The 19,117-nt window shown below is 36.0% G+C and overlaps 1 protein-coding gene across 6 annotated transcripts; it reads left to right on the forward strand.

Moving 5' to 3' along the window:
- Positions 1-1,593: 1,593 nt before the first annotated feature.
- On the forward strand, positions 1,594-18,940 carry LOC111791436 (D-alanine-D-alanine ligase family). 6 transcript variants are annotated; one of them, XR_015420283.1, is made up of 26 exons: positions 1,594-2,148; positions 2,506-2,577; positions 2,765-2,808; positions 2,888-2,999; positions 3,099-3,170; positions 3,956-4,018; positions 4,216-4,293; positions 4,402-4,494; positions 4,696-4,815; positions 4,923-5,009; positions 5,149-5,358; positions 5,449-5,496; positions 5,800-6,054; positions 6,558-6,664; positions 7,165-7,409; positions 7,600-7,761; positions 7,849-7,913; positions 8,008-8,177; positions 8,333-8,411; positions 9,316-9,568; positions 9,867-9,912; positions 10,160-10,268; positions 10,642-10,704; positions 11,057-11,138; positions 14,918-15,014; positions 17,880-18,940. XR_015420283.1 is itself a non-coding variant. In XM_087122169.1 (25 exons), the coding sequence occupies exons 1-24, from the start codon at positions 1,807-1,809 to the stop codon at positions 11,135-11,137; spliced, it is 2,976 nt and encodes a 991-aa protein (XP_086978295.1). In that variant the 5' UTR covers positions 1,594-1,806; the 3' UTR covers position 11,138; positions 17,880-18,940. The 6 variants fall into 6 exon arrangements, 5 of the variants coding, with proteins under 5 accessions (XP_086978295.1, XP_086978293.1, XP_086978294.1 ...); XM_087122169.1 differs by lacking the exon at positions 14,918-15,014; XM_087122167.1 differs by lacking the exon at positions 17,880-18,940 and having other exon boundaries at positions 14,918-15,304.
- Positions 18,941-19,117: the final 177 nt, after the last annotated feature.

Consider the following 19,117-nt stretch of genomic DNA (forward strand, 5'->3'; position numbering starts at 1 on the left):
TCCAGTTCAAGCATAGACTATGGCTACTTATGGCTCCTTATGGTTGGTACAGCTTTCAATCACTGTATTATGAATTACCTTTTTTATTCATTTTAGTACGTGCATTTAAACATTTTAAAATCATATTAAATTTGAACAATAAAACAATATTCAGTACTTTTGAAGTGGAATAGTGAATCTCCCATTCACCCGAGTGATTGTACTTTAAAAAAGAAAAAGAAAAAAAAAAGAAAAACGCTGGAGGAGGGTGTTTGGATGCAGACTATGCAATAGTGGAAATCCACGAGACAGAGCGGAACAAAGACGGCAACAAAACCGAAAACCAAACAGAAACAAAGTGGAAGCATTACAGAAACGGTGTTTTAATTAATAATTAATAATTAATAATTAATAATTAATAATTAATAATTAATAATTAATAATTAATTTCGAATTAGAGTTCAAAATAATTGATTGTTAATTAAGTAACTCGGAGATCGTAGCTTACCATCCTAATAAACAACTAATTAGTGGTTATTTAGGTGGTTTATTGGTTTAGCGTATAAGTGCGCCAAACTTCCCTTTTACACTCTTTCCCTTAATGCCCTTCCACCCTACTAATTTCACCCTTATTTATTTTTATCCTAAGTGAAAAAAGTGAAATGATTTCTGGTGAGTGGCGAACATGATTTGCAATTTTTGTCTAATCACCCGCGAAATCCGGAAATATTATTAATTAAAAAAAAAATCACTAATTCATTGTGTTCTATTTGTAGTCTAGGCTTTTCTAAATCTTATTTTTTAACTTATCCTGGTGCGTATAATTACGTCAGCGGTATAAATTGTTTAGTACTGAAAATGCTTTTCCCTAGATTCCAAGAAAAGAAAAAATGTTTTTACGTAATTAAATTCAAAGGAGTCAAAGAAATACGCAATTTTTGGCATGTCAACCTATGGGGGATAGGTTTCTGTCGCTGTTAGCTCCGGATTGACCGACAGACTAGTTGTTTGCTTTGTTAGGTGGCCGGCGTGAAATGAAAAACTTAGATTGGGCTGTACCCACCACCTCAAAGCCCATATGAAGGCCCAATATAGCCCATTTCAAGCCCATATTTGTTCGGCGGGCTGGGCTTTATCATCTAAGCGCGTTACTACCAAACGGGCCAGAAAGTGAGACTGGACAGCTCATAAATTATTCTAACTCATCTGGTAATATCATATTAATTTATTAGTCTTTTTTTATTTTTTTTAACGCTGTATCACTAATAAGACTGACGAATATGTCTGCGGGCATTTCTCAATCAAATAATAAATTAGAGAAAAAAAAGCTGGCTGTTCATGAGGTCACACAGAGAGCAATTATTGAATCAAAATGGTGAACTTAAAAACGACACCAAATAAGTGCATTTGGGGGTCTGGTGGGACGGACCAATTTTGTCCACGCCATTATTATTATTATTCTTATATTTTTTAAAAGTATTTATACATTTTCAAAAAGAGTTTTAAAAAAACACGTGGTCAGTTAAAAAGAATAAGATGCCGGTTTGGTTAATTTATGGAATATATACGCGCCTTCTTTTTCCTCTCTTCATTTGTTTGATACGTTGTGATCTGCCGTCCGCCTAAACTTGAACTGTCCTCTACAGGACGAAGACAAATGATAGAACACTGCTTCATCTCCTTCGCTTATTTTATTCCACTCCCTTCCTTCTTTTAGATTGAATTATTAACGACATCACTCTTCAGAGTAGCTGAAGCCTGCGGCTACCGTCTCCTCCTCCTCCTCCTCCTCCTCCTCCTCCTCCTCCTCCTCCTCCTCCTCCTCCTATGGCACATATAGCAAATTGTTCTACCTGCAACGTACTATGCAAAGACATTAAACTGAGAGCTTCAAACTTCACTCCAACACTCTCCTCCAGCTTCCTCGGATTGTCTCTGGATTTACATAATCATGCTCCGCGGCTTCAGTCTCCCAAAATCCGAGTCTCTCGTGCTGCTGCCAAGATGGTGGTTAAGGACGGTGTAGCTGAAATGGCGGCTACAGAGATTGAAAGGGAGAAACATAGTGTGAAATGTGAAGCGTTGAGAGTTGGACTTATCTGTGGAGGTCCCTCTGCGGAACGTGGAATTTCTCTCAATTCCGCTAGATCAGTTCTTGATCACATACAGGTACGCAGGGGAACATACGCAATAGCTAAGGACTTCTCTGCCCTAGGATTAATATGTGATCGATAATAGATTAGCTCGTAGCAGAGACTAAAAATGGTTCGCAACGATTTTTCTTTATTAATATTATGGTGAAAACATACTTACATAGCTAATATACGTCAACAAAAAGAGGTGCTCATATTTAATTTTGACAAACAAGTGATCAGATGCGATAAGTTTTGCATGGTTGAGATATAATTTTAATTCTATTAAGGAAATTGGTTTAAAATCGTTATTATCGAGAAAAACTATCTGAGTGTATGATTTGCAGTAGCCATTAATTAGCTTAATTTGATGCATCGACTTTGTCTACACTAGGGAGCTGATTTGCAAGTGAGCTGTTACTACATCGATCCGGAGTTGAATGCGTACGCAATATCTTCTGCTCAGGTACGAGTAACCTGCAGCCTTGATCTTTGATCCTTGCTTCGTTTGATGTCGTACTTCTCATGCTCCTGAGTTTCTTACTCTGTTAAAAAATGGGAACAAATCTGAAGGATCTTCGGTATCTTTCAACATTTGCATCCTGTATTCTGATTTTCTACTTCACATTTTACGTGCTATTTCTAATTCATAGGTTTATTCAAACACTCCAGCAGATTTTGATTTTAAACTTAAAAGGTAAGTTCAGACTATCTTTAATTGATCTTGAGTCTTTGCTTGCGGGGACTTTAAAACGTTAAACTGTTCGTTTGTGAAGCCTTGCCCGCGGTTTCCGGTCTTTGACTGACTTTGCTGAGCACCTTTCTACTTCCGTGGACATAGTATTCCCTGTTATACATGGTCGGTTTGGTGAAGATGGTGGGATCCAGGTGTAACTTTAGTTTTCACAATGTGGATTTAATTTACTTTTTCTTCATGTACGTTATAAATAAATAAATAAATTATAAATGTCAGTTGATGTGTTTCAGGAACTACTGGAAACGCATAACATTCCATTTGTTGGAACAGGTTCTACGGAGTGTGCACATGCCTTTGACAAGGTATGATGGTCTAGTGTATAAAATTTTCAAGACCTTCATGGCTTCTGTATTACGTTGGATATGTCATTTTATAAATGAGCTGTGGAATTGAATTCTCGGTGAACCAAAACAAAGTTTTGACTCCAGCGAGGAAACAGACAACCAATTCAAAATTTTGCATCACAACTAATTTTTACGTAACATTCAGAGAAGTGGACACAATAAGTATCAAAGAAAGCATGGAAATATATAGAAAAAAAAAAAAAAAAAAACAATTGCATAGCCTTGGAGTTGAGTACTTAGATATTACCTGGATCTAGTTAGTTGTAGTAGGATAGTGTTTTATGCATACACGGTAGAAACTGTCTCCTGATTGTATGGGTAGGAGGGCCAAGGAGCATGCTGTAAAATGGCTGAGTTCAGTAAACTAAAGTTAGATGGTGTCCTGAGGAGGTTTTGTATAGGAGGCATTTGGGATATTTTCTGATAGGAATGCGATTTGGGATTGTATGAGGGTATAGTAGTGATTAGTTTGGTAGGTGGTTATGGAGTTTAGTTATCAATAGAGGGAGTTAGACATTTGAGGAGTGAATTAGGGCTTGAGAGAGATCGCAAGAGGGAAGGTGAAAGTACCGCAAATTACTTGTTTATATTGTAATTTCTTCATTGACATTGTAATATAGTTATCTTTGGTGTTTGCTTATATTTTCTGTGTCTGGATACCCAACATGTTCTGCATACTTTGTCATAATCAACCATTTTTCTTTTAGCATTGCTCACCTGTTGTTTCCCTTGGTAACTGATAGTATAACGCCTCCTTGGAGCTCGATAGACTTGGATTCATAACAGTGCCTAATTTTCTGGTACAGGTAGTTTTCAACAAACCTTATTTTCTTCATAGTTTTAGTATCCGCCTACTTGAATGCTCTTCAATTAAGGTCCTTTGTGTGTGTGTGCACGTGTCAAAAATAAGATTGTTAGGATCTAGTTTATTTCGGTTTGACTTTAGACCTTACGCCTCTATCCTTTATTATTGTAATATTCTGATTCATGGAATGATGTTCAGGCTGGTAGTGTAAGTGAATCTGACCTATCAAAGTGGTTTTTGAGAAATCAGCTAGATCTTAGCTCAGGAAAAGTTGTTGTAAGTAAAATGTTCACTTATTGTGGAATCTGTTTATGGTTGGATTGTAAAATTTTTACAATAGATTTTTTTTTTTTTTTTTTTTTTTTTTTTCCTGGTGTCAATCAGGTAAAACCAGTAAGAGCAGGATCAAGCATTGGTGTGTCGGTTGCATATGGAGTGGTGGATTCACTTAAGAAAGCTAATGAGATTATTTCAAAGGTGCTATGACATTTGCCAATACCTTGTGCTGTGCAGGGCATGAAATCATTTATTCTCTACAATCTTGCCTTAAACTTCATATTTTTCTCAATCGCTTAGTAATACTAAATCTCATTTAAGCTGATAATGTGATTCGATAAAAATGTAAATCAATCATTCATATTTCAATTTCATAAAGTGTGCACCATTTATCTTATATAGGAAATTGATGATAAAGTCCTTGTTGAAGTATTTCTTGAACGAGGCAGTGAGTTCACTGCAATTGTCCTTGATGTGGGATCTGGTTCTGTTTGTCATCCTGTTGTACTACTACCAACAGAAGTATGTATTTCTTTTATCTCAAAATAACTTACTTGATTTGTTTTTTTTTTCCTAACTACATATAATGCATCTTAGAATCCTTTCTCTTCTTCTATTCTTTAAATTAGGTTGAGCTTCAATCCCATGCTTGGGCTGATGTCGGAGAAAAGGATGCAATTTTCAATTACCGGAGGAAATATCTCCCCACCCAGCAGGTTCAGTGATGGTGTAGTGCCACTTATACTTGCATGCCTGCTATGTCTATTCTTGAACTCACTAGCTTGAATTCTGTCTAAACTCTTTCTAGTAACTATATTCATTTTTCTAATCAATGAGTCTGCATTTATGAAACAGGTTGCATATCATACTCCTCCTCGTTTTCCTATTGATGTGATAGAAAGCATCCGTGAAGGAGCATCTTTACTCTTCAAAGGACTTGGTCTCTGTGATTTTGCCCGAATTGATGGGTGGTTTTTGCCTAATTCCTCTCATGATTCTTCATCCTCCACAGGGAAGTTTGGAAGGACTGCATCAGGCACAGTAGTGTATACAGACATAAATTTGGTAATGATGCTTTGTTTAGCTGATAATTAGAACTTTACTAGTAGCATACTTCTTTCAACAATTCCTTATTAATCTTATTTATATACACAGATAAGTGGGATGGAACAAACCAGTTTTTTGTTTCAGCAAGCCTCAAAGGTACTTCGAATATGTTGGCATTATAATGTTCTTTTGTCCAATGGATCTCGGCTAGAGGTTAATGGAATTTGCTTGTGTACTGCCTGTAGGGCTTTCTGCAAGGACGTCAAAAAAATTTAGCCTCTTTAAAGAGAAATCACATTATTCTTTTGGTTAGATCACATAATATACATTAATATTTAACGGATTATGCCAGAACCTCTAGTTATTCTCATCTTCCTTGCTATTGTTTTCCAATTTGTCATGTGTTTGATCTCAAGGCCACATACGTCACATCATTAAGTCTGATATACTCATTTCCAGGTTGGTTTTTCTCACTCAAACATACTTAGGAGCATTATTTACCATGCTTGCTTGCGGTATCCCAGTCTAGGATCATTGGACTGTATGTCCGGAAATATGCCTAGAAGATCAATCTCCTCTCAACGTACTCAAGCATATTCTAGCACAGAAAGCAACCAAAAAGTTTTTGTTATTCTTGGAGGAGACACATCAGAACGTCAAGTATCTCTTATGAGTGGAACAAATGTTTGGCTTAATCTGCAAGCATTTGATGATGTAAGTTACCTCAATTCTGCCTTGATCTTGGATTTTAAACGTTCAAATACCTAACAGTTGAAAGGTTGAAAGTGCAAGTGCTCATAATCAAGATGTGATTTAATTAGTTTTGAATATTGTATCCTTTGTATTTCTCCCGTTGTTTTGAAGCTGAACACCGAGTTTGAGTACAAAACTTTGCACTGATGGGACAATTGATGATTTTTTTAATACATAAAATTCCTTCATTTCATGGATGATGTGAAATTACAAAAAGCACTTTATTGATAATTAAATATTCTGTATCAACCTGAGAGAAAAATCCTACAAAAAACCTCAGTTTGAGAACTTCTCGTTGCTTATTGTGCATCAAGAGTTATGCTGATTTCTGCCTGAAGTTGCGATAGATGGATACAAAACCTCCCATGCCACAGATTTGTTTTGTTTTCCTTCATTAACGGGCTATTTCTTTCTGTGTGCTTGTTTTTCCTATTTTAATTTGAGTATGATTTTTATGGCTACAGCTTGAAGTAACTCCATGTTTACTTGCCCCGTCTATCGAGCAAACATCTAGTGTGGATTTGGACAAAAATGAAGCTGACATGACTTCCAGAACAGTTTGGTCATTGCCGTAAGTTCTGACTATTGTGAATTTATGTATCTTTATCCCTCTTAAAATTCTTTATCTCTGAAACTTATAACTATTTCTCAGGGATATGTACTTAGTGCCAACTATTTTTCAGGAAAAATAATACTAAGTGACAATGACACCATGTCTATGACGACCATTTTAAAGAACCATAGCTTAAAATATTTGAGATTTCGTTTGACCATTTATTTGGTACTTCTATAATTAGTCTTTTGAACGTCAATTCTCAACATACTTATCTAAATGCAAGGTATGAAACTTTTAAACGTTGTTGGCATCCAGATATCTTATCATGCCGTAAATAAAGAGATCTCTTAAACATTTCTTTCCATTTTTGGCATGTATCATCCCCATCATTTAAATTGAGGTTAAGTCCACAAGACAACAATGTTTAGAATAGGTTCTGGACAAAAAGGTTCACCAACGTTTATGCGGCTAGCCCTTTTATATTTTTTGTTAACATAATTCTTTTTTCGAAGCAGTTACTCACTTGTGCTGAGACACACCACAGAGGAAATTCTTGCTGCATGCATTGAGGCATTTGAACCAACTCGTGCAGCATTAACATCTCATCTGCGCGAGCTAGTGGTGACTGATCTTGAAGAAGGTCTGAAGAAGCATAGTTGGTTTGCAGGATTTGATATCAAAGATGAATTACCTGTGAAATTTTCCTTGGAGCAGTGGATCAAGAAAGCGAAGGAAGTTGATGCGACAGTGTTTATAGCAGGTGTTGTTTCTAACCGCCAGGTGCTCATACTGAGCACCTTTGTACTGCTTGTTCATTTTTCTATTCCCCTTCGTATATGCTGTTGCTACTGCCAGGTGCCAATCCTTGGCATGTGCTCCTCTTCTCCTTTATATGAGTGCAATTATAACGGCATTAGAAAACTTACTAATATCAGTCCCTCGCAGGATAGATCCTTGGAATTTGAAGAACAGTGCAGTGAAGTTAGAAAATCATAGCATAAAAATTTACTGTGTTTATGACTTTTATCTTGTATACATTTTAGTGCATGGAGGCATCGGCGAAAATGGCATGCTTCAATCATTGTTAGAGGCCAAAGGAGTTCCTTATACAGGTTTGCCAAAAACCTTATTGGTCAAAGAGGGCTACCAATAGTTGTGCTTTCTCTTGCTCACTTTGTATTTCATTTTCTCAATTGAAGGTCCCGGAGTGGCAGCCTCTAACATATGCATGGACAAAGTAGCAACTTCGTTGGCCCTAAACCATGTACGTTATCCAACTGACTGTTAGATGAGATCAGATTTGTATAATCTATGACACCAGCATATATCTCTGTTTCACAAATTATCTTTATGAATAGCTTTCAGACATGGGGGTACTTACCATTAAAAAGGATGCGAGGAGGAAAGATGAGCTCTTGCATATCCCTACATTAAATTTATGGCATGACTTAACCTGCAAGCTTCAGTGTCAGTCGTTATGTGTTAAACCAGCTAGAGATGGTTGCTCAACCGGGGTTGCAAGACTATGGTAAAATATATAACATGTCGTTTGCTGTTCGCCTTCTCTAAAAATTTGATTGAGCATTTGGAATATAAAAGAACATCTCGTTATTATGCATATCAAAATTATAGTAAAAAAGACATTTATATATTTACTTTCATTTGAATTATTTCTTCATGCAGCTGCGCTGATGACCTTGCGGTGTATGTGAAAGCATTGGAGGACTGCCTCGTCAGAATTCCTTCTAATAGTTTATCAAGGGTAGAAATACTTATGTGCATCTCTAGGAATTTTTCTTCATGCGATGCTATCCGAATCCATAAGGACGAACCTGTATGAGTGCTGTAGAGTACCTTACAGAAATAATAGACACCCGACATTGAAATGCAGTCTGTGCCTTTGGGTAGTAATACAAAATGTGGACAATCAATCAAGATTATTGGGAGTGAGTCCCACATTAGTTAATTTAGTGGAAAATCATGGGTTTATAAGTGAGGAATACTATCTTCATTGGTATGAGGCGTTTTGGGGAAGCCCAAAGCAAAGCCATGAGAGCTTATGCTCAAAGTGGACAATATCATACCATTGTGGAGAGTCGTGTTCGTCTAACATGGTATCAAAGTCATGCCCTAAACTTAACCATGTCAATAGAATCCTCAAGTATCGAACAAAGAATTGTGAGCCTCGAAGGTGTAGTCAAAAGTGACTAAAGTGTCGAACAAAGGGTGTATTTTGTTTGAGGGCTCTAGAGAAAGGAGTCGAGTCTCGATTAAGGGGAGGCTATTCGAGAGCTCCATAAGCCTCGGGGGAGGCTTATAGTGTACTTTGTTCGAGGGGAAGATTGTTGAGGATTATTGGGAGTGAGTCCCACATGGGTTAATTTAGTGGAAGATCATGGGTTTATAAGTGAGGAATACTATCTTCATTGGTATGAGGCCTTTTGGGGAAGCCCAAAGCAAAGCCATGAGGCTCAAAGTGGACAATGTCATACTATTGTGGAGAGTCGTGTTCGTCTGACAAAATATGCATCTTTGTTGTTCCTCGTGATCACTTATTTTTCTAATGGTTTTGGGCTAAATTGCTTGAAATCAAGTTCGTTTTCGGTTATATTGTTGTTTTCATACTTGATGTTAAAGTCAGTAATATTATCATTTTTTAATTATAGGCACACGGTATGATTGAAATGCCAAAACCACCTCCAGAGCTCTTGATTTTTGAACCTTTTATCGAGACCGATGAGATAATTGTTTCGTCCAAATATACCAATGAGTCTGAACGACTTTTGTGGAAAGGACAGAGTAGATGGGTGGAAATAACTGTAGGTGTTGTGGGAACACGTGGATCAATGCACTCATTGAGTCCTAGCGTCACTGTCAAGGAAAGTGGGGATATCTTATCTCTTGAGGAGAAATTCCAAGGTGATCTATCTTTTTCTTCCAAACCAAGATGGGATGCTAATATTTATTTGTAGTTATATTCAATTGGGTTTATACAAAATCTAGGGACTGCGCTATTGCCAGGCTATTGCCTGGCCCCTGTCTATGGTGGGTGTCGAGCAAATATTTATCAGAAACTAGAAAAAATTGCTTATTTTCATAAATGACGAGTAGTTAAACACGACGATATGTACTTTCAGCATGTGATAGAGCGTTATGGATACTTGATTTCGTAACTGTGGTTTCTTGAAGTGTCCATTGACGTATTTCTAATTGACAGGTGGGACTGGCATCAATTTAACTCCACCACCTTTATCGATTATTAGGTTTGTGATGATACTTCATTCTTTAACATGGTCTTGTTTTAGTTTTTGAAACTGGAGTAGTTATATTTTTTAAACGTAAGTAGCTTTTTTTTTTTTTTTTTTTTTATAAGAATCACATAAGTAGCGACTATTCAGCTTTATCTCATATTACGTGCCATACTTCAGCTCTCCTTCCTTAATTGAACTTTGAAAGTGTAAAATTTATCCTAACATTATGTATTTATGAGGATTTTCCTTTCTGCCTAAGTAATGAGTCGCTGGAGAAGTGTAAACAACATATTGAACTGATTGCAAACACACTACAGCTGGAAGGATTTTCCCGAATAGATGCATTCGTAAATGTTGACAGTGGAGAGGTAATTAATTTAATTATTTCTCCTTAAATGCCTTTCCATTTTCTGGCTTACCAAAATTTTGAACAAGACATCATTGAAGCATTTAATATTTAACATATAACGCGTTACCAAAATGAGTACTTCGCATTTCTCGCTAACAAAATATCGTGCACATTTTCCTCATAAAAGCAAGCTATGCACTTAGTTTGGAACAAACGGTCAGGGGTGCTTGTCCAAGTATTTTGTTGTTTCTCTTAATCAAACGTTTTTGTTGTTTCTCTGAAACTGAAGTCTTTTTGGGGGTTTATGCATGGTACTTGAATTCTAACCTGGAATTGATGATGTTTTCAAGTGTCATATTTGTTGACATCACTTGAGGTTGTTCTGTTCTTAGGTCTTAGTCATTGAAGTTAATACTGTCCCGGGAATGACACCTTCCACAGTTCTCATCCACCAGGTAAGAATTGCATTTGATATATATATTTTTTTTTTCTTTCTGGATTTATGTTATGTCAGTTGTAGAACATCAATGTTCTTCGAACACTAAAAAATCCTTTAAATTCTAATTTTAATTATTTGACGTGTTCTTTTATTATGATCGAGTCTATCATTACATTAGTTTATGCTGTAGAAAAAAAACTTGGAAAGAATCCTTGAAATGTCGAACTTGCAAATTAAAAAATTCATTTGAAGTTTATCCCCACATCATATGTGCTGAATTTAGCGCAATCATGATGCATGCTAACATATAGTGTTTTCCATCCAACTTCTGAATGCTAAATAATCATGTGTCGTTTATGCACGCACAGGCACTAGCGGAGACACCACCTGTATACCCCCATCAGTTCTTTCGCAGATTGCTTGATTTAGCATTGGAGAGGTCACCATAAAGTATGGTCATTTACTCGTGATATTTACGTGCTTTGATTCAATAAACTTCTTTCTAGTGCATGCTTTTCGTCCTTTATTCAATCTTTTCATATTTAGTTGAGAAAAAAGGGCTGCAAACATATGGATGAAGAAATGTAAGAAGCATATGAAATACCACACCTTTGGAAAGAAAACAGAAAAACAAGACATGCAGAGACTAAACATTTCCAATTCTAAAATTGTAATAAAGGGTAGGGCCATTCTGTTGGAATTCTGGAAGTGGAGCCAGGATAGCCACAAAACTTCCATCAGCACTTCTGGCCCATAAGTTGCAACAAAGGATTCTCAGAATCAGATGAGGTGACTCTATGTATTCAGCCTCGTATCTTAGTCTGTTTGAGCTGTCTGGTGGCATGCACTAGGAAGCCTACTTTATATTTCATCTCGTCTGTTCTTGAATGACCCAATATTTCTTGAATTTATTGTCCTCCCTAAGGTTGTCATTGGACCCTTTTCCTCAACTTGAAAAACATTCTAAATGATGACGTCATCTGTTCTGATTGGTCTGGATATGTTCAGGTATATATCAAAATACTTCAATATTTAATGGCGTTGGGACTCTTATGATGGTTAGCTAGTCTAGTCTGCTGCTACATGGATCTTCAAAAAATTAGGACTACAACAGCCAAAAATCTAAATTTCATCCAGGGTAACGCTCTAATGTGACTTCATATGGTGTTGGGTTCATTGGCACAGTTATTTTATTCGGACAAAGTCCAAAACTATCGCAAAAAGTTGTGCCCCGTGGATGTAGGCCCAAAAACACTCATTCACTGGAGTCTTGACATCGAGTCCCCATATCATCATCCTAGGACCAATAGAAAATATCAACTTATGAACCCGACTCTCTCTACAATGGTATGATATTGTCCATTTTGAGCATAAACTCTCGTGGTTTTGCTTTGAACCTCGTACTAATGAAGATAGTATTATTTGATTATAAACTCATGATCATTACTAAATTAGTCAAAATTGTTCATTCCACCATCATTCTATTCAAAGTAGACAATATCTAACGCATTTAAAAGACAATGTCTAACACATTTAAATTGAAACCAAATTCTTTTGTTGTTCATTCCAGGTCAATATGAGATTATTGTTCATTCCAGCTCAAATTCTTTTGTTTTTTCCCCTCTTAATCTGTCGATAACGCATAGTTTGAAGTATAAGTGTTTTTGGTACGTAGACTATACCCCGGACTACTTTTCTTCCCGAACGTTTAGGGTTAACTTATATTGTTATGGGCAACATAAATTCTTAAAATACTAACTTCATAGAATAGAGTAACGGTTAAGTTGCTACGAAGTCCACGGTCAACCCACCAAACTTGACCCGATCACCATGCACCCTTATCATCCACCGTCATGACTTGATAGAATGAACAAAAGGCGTTCAGATGGATCCATAAACAAGTAATCGTACCGTTGGGAGGGAAATTCCAGGCAAAATGGTAAACCATACAACCCCAACAATGTAACAGAAAACTAAGCAAAACCACATAGAACTTAGTTAGATGCCAAATCATTCCCAAGGCAGTTGTTGTCCATGAATCCCCCATCTTCACCAATAGGAATTATCAACCATTCATCTGTAAACGAGGTGTTGTCACTCGCTTCAAGAAACAGTGCTTCTCCACTTTCCAAGCCATCCTGACACTGAGTCAACACCATCGAACTCATCCCCACCGCATTTCCATTCCCTGCATTTGGATACTCTGTGTCGTTGCTGCTATCAACATCCAAAGCCTTCAAAAATCCAAGCCACCAAGCGTAAGAAGCTTGCCCATCTCCCCACTCAAAAATTTCCTGCTCTTCCATCGGGGCCTCTGGCGAACGCAGCACAGAAGGTGCAGTGGTCGACCATGTCGGTTGAGGAACTGGCATAGACTCCAATATCGAATAGCAAAAATGCTGCGAACCTGAAAACATGAGCTTTTTCTCAAACTCACAGCCATGGCAGCCAATGGGTTCAGCCATAGACATCGTCGTCGAAAACGAAGAGGCCATCGACGATCTGTGAAGTTGCAAAGCTTGAGCTATCTGTCTTCTAGCTTCCGCCATCTTGACTACAGATTCCCTTGGAATCTTTCTTGTGTGAGACCTTCTTTTCATAGGCTTTCGGAGAAAATCTGTCTTCTGTGACAGCGTGGGTTCAAAAGAGCGGTTTGAATAGAAACTCATTTCGGCATGGCCATGACCATGAGTGAACCAGAAAAGATACGGAGTTTAAAGGATAAAGACGACGTACAAGTTTTTGAGAGGGAGAGAAGGGAGGAATGGGGTGTTTGTTTTAAGACTTGAAACTTAAAAGAGGTCAGACACAGTAACATGTAAAGCGACACGTTGGTACCAAATGGGACACATCAAATCTGACTTTTAAAGTTGAGAGTTACTGTGTCTTCAAACTTCAAAGTGTATCTGAGAAATGGGGCCAACAGCTAGGTCGTACTCTATTGACCTTTTGCCTTTAATGGAGGATGACGATTCTGCAATAAACGCCTGTGGCTTCGAATCCCACACACACATTGAGAGGGAGTTTGGGTAGTAAGTTACTTAAGTTTAGAATGGTTTGATTGAGGAAGTAATTAGTACGTGAAATTAAATAATTTGTGCTCAGGATGTAGAGTTGTTTAGCTTAGGCTTAGTAAATTATTTGTTTAATTTGTAGCTTTGAACTCTATAGGCTGATTGTTTTTTTCCCCTACACTTTTTTGTTATGTTATACAATTGGAGTTACATTGATATATCGTATCAATAAATCCAAATATATATATATATATATATGAATATGTATGTATGTGTATATATATTAGTAACATCGGATTTGTGATTTGTCAATAATTATTTGCATGTCCCGGGACTATTTAGTGTATTGTCAATAACTATATCAATAGGATAAAAAAATGTACATAAGTAATAATTCACGTAGTTTTTTTTACCAATTATTGTGTGTATGATTAACCAATTATTGTTTGTATGATTATTTATCGTATTAGATCTATTACTTGTATACCTTCCTAACATGAAAAAAAAAATGATACGTGTCACATTTAAATTTCAGTATGTGATACTTAACATGTTTATTTGCTATTAATTATATCATTGATATATTAATTGATTGTGATTTAAAAAGATATATCAATGATATTTGATCTATTTTTTCTTTACGTTAGGGATTATTTGCTACTCATTTGATTTATTATTAATATACTATATCAATATATCAATAGATTAAAACAGCAAAATTTAATTTAGTAACAAAAACTTTTATAACAAATAACAATAAATGAAAAACATGGGAATAGTTTATCAATGATAGACATTAAAATAATCTTAATGGACATAAAAATAATCTATCAAACACGAAAAAATGGTTGTTAATAGATATAAAAAGTAGTCTATTAAACACGTGGAAATAGTTGTTAATAGACATAAAAATAGTTTATGAGTAATAAAAACCTATCGTTGATGGACATATCAATTATCTATTGATACGAAATAAGGTGTCTTAATCATCCACAAATATTCCTGGTTGATGACAAAATTGTACCAATATATTTGGATTTAGGGAAGCTTCATTGTATTTTTCAATTATTAAGCAAGTTATAATTTGTTAGTGGTCATTATTGTATTGATGAGTATGATAGTTACAATCTTTCAATTGACCATAGGTTCTCTAAGGTTTATTTTCGAAGCATTTCTTAAACCCTGAGCCTATTCTTTTATATTTCTTGTGTTTAGATCTGCAAGGTAGAATCATTCAAGTAGTCTTCATCAAGCTATTTTGTGGAGTGATTCGACTTATGGGTTTTCTTTAGTTTTGATCTTGATCATTAAGGTAATTTATTCCAAAATTTTCTTTTGAGTTGACTTTTTTATCGTTTTTAGAAAATTTAGATCTTAAAGTTTTGTTATTCAATAAAGTTGTTAGATCAAATCATAGGAGGTTGATAATATCTTTCAACAATAGTTATTAAAAATGGATTATTAGTGATAGACATCAAAATAATCGTAGTGTTAAGTGATAGATATCTATTAGAGATAAGACAACAAATGGTCTATGATGGGTAGAGCTATCACTGATCTAATTTTGTCATCCACTACCATTATAAATTACTTATTTGATAACTATTTTTCTCTAAGAAAGTTTATCCAGTAATAATTTCTTTTTTTTTTTCAATAATTATAACGCTTTTGAGGTATTAACCAGACCAGATCAAGGAAAAGGTTTCTTGAAAACTTCCCAATTGTTAGCTTTTAAAATTAGTCAAATGTGAGGAGCTGAACTGAAAATTTGATCCAGATTTTTCTTTTTGGTACGTTTCCATTCCACTTTCCTCCATAAACTAGTGAATATTCTCTAGATTAGTATTCTGATATTAAGAAAATTCTTCTGAAATGTGGAAGTACCTTTAAAGTTCAATTTTGAAAATGCAAAGGAAAAAGGCCTCCAGACAGACCACATCCAATGGATTCAGAGTTCAATCCTCTTCTCACAAAATCACATCTTATGATAGAACTCCATCTCTAAAAACAAGCTTTGTCATGACTGACATTAGTCTTTTGTAAGTGATCTTTACACTGTGTGTAACACTTTCTATGCATAAGGTTTGCTGTAAAATGGCTTTGAGGTATTGGACCTTTCTTTTTTGTTTCGTGCTAGAACTCGATTGTCTACTCTGAAATCCAGCAAGTTTCTTTACTTTGGCCATTTCTAGAACAAGAGACATTTCGAGGGCAGTGTAAACAATTCTGGAATGAACCATCCTTCAAACAATCATCCAGAAAAGGACCCATGTAGATAAGTGGCTATAATTGGATGATTAGATCTAAAACAGCCGAATCTGATATTCAGGAACAGGAATACCACTTAATTATCTGCTAATGATGCGATCTCAAACCTGTTTCAAATTCCTTCAGAAGAGGATTACCATCTACTAATAGCAAGATTCACATAAAGGAACAGGATCCACAAAGATGAATTTTTGGAAGAAAGTAAACTAGAGAAAGAGACAAAGAGAGAAATTGCATCCAATTTTATAGTCAAAGAGGCCAACTAACTTCTAATCTTGCTCAAACTAAAGCCTCCTAACTTTTCTTAACTGATGGGGATCAATTGCAACACCAAAGACTTCCCCTTGCTGCAGTTCCAGTCAACAAGGCCAATCAATCTTCGAATTTCTTCAAATTTGGTTCCGGGTAGGGCTTTTGAACGGATGTGTATGCAGTTTCCTTTTCCGGAATGAAAATAGCCTAGAAGTTTATATCAATGATAGACTTTCCATCCCAAGCTCTACTATTTCAATATTAGTTCAGCATTTGTTTTAGTTGCAGCGAGCAGCAAGCTATAAGCTATAGTAGCATTATGAAGTACTGAGGCTAAATATGTCGCAGCTATAATTGCTCTCAAGAGTGCATTTGACTTATACATGCTTTCTTTTGATCGCTTTCTTCCAATAACTCATCTTTGCCAATCCTGTTACTTATTCACCACTCATTTAGAACAATCTTGTGCATTAGTTAGTCTTAGTCGATGGGTCAGAGTGCATTTGAGTTAGTGTCAAGAGTGCATTTGATTCAAGTGTGTTGCAAGGCCGTCCACGAGTGTGTTCCAGCCTTTTCTCTACAGTTTTCTCCATGGGCTTCTTGGCGTAGGGGATTAAGCCTGGATTCAAGTTCTCGTGTTTACGTAACATAGAAGGAAAAGAAAAGAAAGTGAGAGAGTTGGCTTGTTGTGGTGCCCATGCCCATTCGCGTGAAAAATCTCAGACTTTTCCTCCCATTTGGTGCCCACTAAAATACAATACCACTGTCTCGTGATTTTCGATTTGACATATGTTATGTAAATGACCTCTCTAACCTAACCTCCTGAGATCCTCCCTCCTCGTTGCCACGCTGTCACAACTCACATCCATCATTGTTGGGTTGCGAGCAAGTTGCCAAAAGAATACTCTATTCCATAGGATAATATTCTAAGCTAATTTCAGGCCGACCTTCTCCGAAGTTGCTGGGGGCAGCTAGGATTTGATCTCTTTTGGTTAATTTAATAAGCTAATCTGCCTCCAACTCCCCTCCCACTTTATGTAATTGGATGATAACTCGAGATTTGGAGGGACATAATGGAGATTGAATCTGGGTTTGGTGGGAGAATAGTTGTATTGTGCGTCAAAACCAAAACCAAAACCAAAACCAAAAAGGCTGACGGAAAGCATGTTGAAAAGCAAGTTGAGATCAGAGAGTGAAAGGAAGTGGAAAGATTTGAGTTTTGAATGGGTCAAAGTTGAAAAGGTGTGGAGAGGGATACGGGAAGTTTATTACTAAAGCTGCCTCGAAATATTGATAAAAAAAAAAAAAAAAAAAAAAAGTAGAAGTCTAGGAAGAATGAGAAGCAAGAAGTTGGGGTTGACAACTTGCATATCCTTTGTTCGAAGAAAACAGGTTGTGTTATCAGAATGAATAAAAAAAATAATAATAATAATAATAAAAATAAAAAAAAAAACAGAGTCACCACGTGGATTCTCACCACTGCACACTGCCTATAATAAGTTGGCTCACTTCCGTGTCTTTTCTATCACAGTTGTAGAGATATCAAAGTTGTTTAATTGCAAATTAAATGCTCTCTCCTCCCATGTTTTCTTCTGAAAAGGGCATGTTCCGTACCCTCTCTTCCACACCAAAATTAGCATATTCTTTCTTTTCTCAGCTTGCTGTACTCTGTTTCTTTTTGTTTGTCCACTCCAAATAAAAATGCCCCAACAACGTAAAGAAAGATAAGAGAGAAGGAAGCATCCCCTGCACGATGGTCCAGCCTGGGTTTGAGGGTAACTAAAGTCAGTAAAGGTAAAGGAATATTATTATTATTATTTATTATTTATTATTTATGGTCCAGCTCTCTCTTTCTCTCACCCCCGTCTGTGACCCTGCCTCCCTCACTGCCCAATCGTAGCTACCTTCTCTGCTTCTTTCTTTCTTTCTTTCTTTCTTTCTTTCTTTCTTTCTTTCTTTCTTTCTTTCTTTCTTTCTTTTTATAAACCCCCCAACATGACAGCCTCTGAGCCCCATTTGTTCTCTTTATGGAGCGGTCGCTTATTACCTTTCTCCCGAGGGAAACGCCCCTCCAATTCCCAGAGGGCTGTCTTCTCCGGTTGCATTTGCCTTCTCCTTGACCTTTGATCTTTTCCCCCATTTGTTTCCAATTATTTTATTATACAATTGGAATGGATAAATTGCTGATTAGGTCTTTAAAATTAATTCGAAATATGCCCACCTCGTTGTGGCTGACTGTTCATAAATGTTCATGAATGCGGTGTCAGTCATTCCTTCCATTTTTTTTTTTTCTTTTTTGTTTGTCTGTGTTCTAAAATAATAGTAATTTCTAAAAATGTTATGTAAGTACTCTAATGTCTTTGTAAATTGCTTACCCAAGAGAGGTTGCTTTTGAAAACTTTTCTTCTTTTTTTCTTTTTTAATCAAAAAGCACCCATTAGAAGAGTGGTTTGTTAAGTTAGTTATATGAGGTCATATATAGTTCACATTTAATTGATCCTATAATTATTAATGTTTATGGTTTGCAAAACAGATATACATGATGATGCCCATGTTTGTATATAACATTATAGTATGTATATAACTTCTAGGTTAAATTATATATATTTTGTTCACAATATTTCAACTTTTTTTTTTATCTACGATTTTATCCGATATAAAATTAAAAGTTTAAGATTTTAAATTTGTATTTAATAGAAATTTTTATTTTCTTTATTATTCAAATTGAGAGAATAAAAGTCTATTAAACGCTATTAAAAGTCAAATAATCAAATAGACTCAACCCTCAAAATTATACTCACCTTTCAACCTTTAAAATTTAGGACATTAATGTACTAAAATAAGACCGTGTACAGCACATAGCATTGAACAATGTAATAGGAAAATAAAAAATAA

This window comes from Cucurbita pepo, chromosome 3 (assembly GCF_057944985.1).
Source record: "Cucurbita pepo subsp. pepo isolate OVF chromosome 3, ASM5794498v1, whole genome shotgun sequence".
NCBI classification, from domain to species: Eukaryota; Viridiplantae; Streptophyta; class Magnoliopsida; order Cucurbitales; family Cucurbitaceae; genus Cucurbita; species Cucurbita pepo.